The 1,810-nt window shown below is 35.3% G+C and overlaps 1 protein-coding gene across 1 annotated transcript; it reads right to left on the reverse strand.

Annotated features, from left to right (window-relative positions):
• Nucleotides 1-260: 260 nt before the first annotated feature.
• Nucleotides 261-1,316, reverse strand: LOC104605472 (F-box protein At3g07870-like). Its single transcript, XM_010270251.1, has one exon. It carries the CDS (start codon nucleotides 1,314-1,316, stop codon nucleotides 261-263), a length of 1,056 nt encoding a protein of 351 aa, XP_010268553.1.
• Nucleotides 1,317-1,810: the final 494 nt, after the last annotated feature.

Consider the following 1,810-nt stretch of genomic DNA (forward strand, 5'->3'; position numbering starts at 1 on the left):
TATAAATGCAAAACTAAATCGGGGGTGCAAAATTTATATTCATTCAGACTTTCTTTCTTATTTTTTTATAATGCTATTACTTTCTTTGCTCAGTTTTTTTTTTTTTAACATCTAACTCTCCAAATTATAATCGTGTAAGTGAAATAAGCATCCAATGTAAATTGACATGACAAGATATAAAAGTTAAGATTCACTGATCAATATTTGTTACAAAACTCAAGAATTAGATTGTACATAAAAAAAAAAGAAAAAACACTAGATCAGTTATTTAAAGAGAAGAGGCTATTGGCATGGGGACCGTAGAAGGCATTAAAACGATGCCGTTTCTTTCTGTACTTAACCACCCTCCATTGTCCAACTTTCAAATCGTAGACGCAGAAGTAGTGTTTTCCACTTCTACGGAAAACAATAACTTCACCGTTCTTCACGGTGGTGATAACATGATACAAATGCTGTCGTACCTCCCAAGGCATGTTGATAATGTATTCTTTAACCCAATCTCCTGTTTGAAAATCCTTCAAAACCCATACGTTTATATGTCCATAAGGATCTCGATCAAGAAATGATAGAAACCCTCCTTTCTCTATTAGTTGCACTTGTGTGTACAAATGCCGATGGGGGAGTTTCACCACACGGAATTTTTCTTCCATAAGATCCATAGAAATAATATACTGGGTTGAATTAACATTCCAGTGTATAATCCCTCTGACTATGGCTCTTTCTCCACTAAAGAATTTATTGATTCGGTTATCTGTGATTGAGTCGACTAATCGCCATGAATCACTACCACCACATGTGAATATCTCACACTGGAAAGTGAAACTATTGTAATCTGGAATCAGGTGTACCACCTTATACTCCTGTGTACAAGGAACATACACCAAGTCGAACCTGCCACCAGTAAGTGCAGTACTGAAAGGAGGAAAGCTTATCCAGTTACTTGTAGCAGGATTAACTACATAAAGGTTGTGAGGATTCAACCCATCTTGTAACAAAAGCAAACCATTAGAGTAGCTTTTAAGGTTGGGCATCTCACATGATCTGAAAGATCTAAATTTGATGAGTCGGACTATCATCTTGCATTCTCTAATCTCCATAAAACGCATTGCAATCCAACCGAGCTTGAAACATATTGGCCCTAGAGTAATCAAACCCTGTTCAGCGTTGGAGTAATGAGCCTTGATGAAACGAGGGTTGGAGATTAATTCAGTCCACTTCCTACAGACAAGTCTGAAGTTGTTATGAAGAAAATCTGCTGGAACTCTAGTCAGTATCTCTTCAAAGACGATATCATCGCATAAATATGGGATGTCCATCTCCAGATCCTATTATATTAATTCCTGCACTTCCCCACATTAGTTTGTCTTGAAAAAAGAAATTGATGATTGAACTGACAACAAACAAGTGTTAAAGAATGAAAGAATTTTTAACAATGAAAAAGAAGAAGACAACAGATGCTGGTAGTCTATGATAGATCACAGATGAGACCAATAAATAAATAAACATTTTAAATCCCAGTCTGATTAGGAATGTGGTTGATAGAGAGCAAAGTTAGTGATCAGTTTGAAGACTAATTAAACTAAACAACTTGGCATGCAAGAGAACGTTGGAAAACACATAAAAAGACAATGAATTTGTTTTTGTGTTGGTAATATTCATGAGAAATTTAAGAAGGCTGTGTGTGAAAAGCTACAAGATGGATTGATGTGTCCTAATTTTGTAGGGAGTAATAACTAATTAATTTGGTCAAAAGCTAAGTACTGAACTGTGACATGAATTTTTGAAAGATGTGTTAGGAAATGATAATATA

This window comes from Nelumbo nucifera, chromosome 8 (assembly GCF_055504915.1).
Source record: "Nelumbo nucifera cultivar China Antique chromosome 8, China Antique-T2T, whole genome shotgun sequence".
Classification (NCBI taxonomy): Eukaryota; Viridiplantae; Streptophyta; class Magnoliopsida; order Proteales; family Nelumbonaceae; genus Nelumbo; species Nelumbo nucifera.

What these genes read in the sequence shown, in the direction of transcription:
- LOC104605472 (XM_010270251.1), bottom strand. Translation starts at nt 1,316, where the DNA reads ATGGACATCCCATATTTATGCGATGATATCGTCTTTGAAGAGATACTG.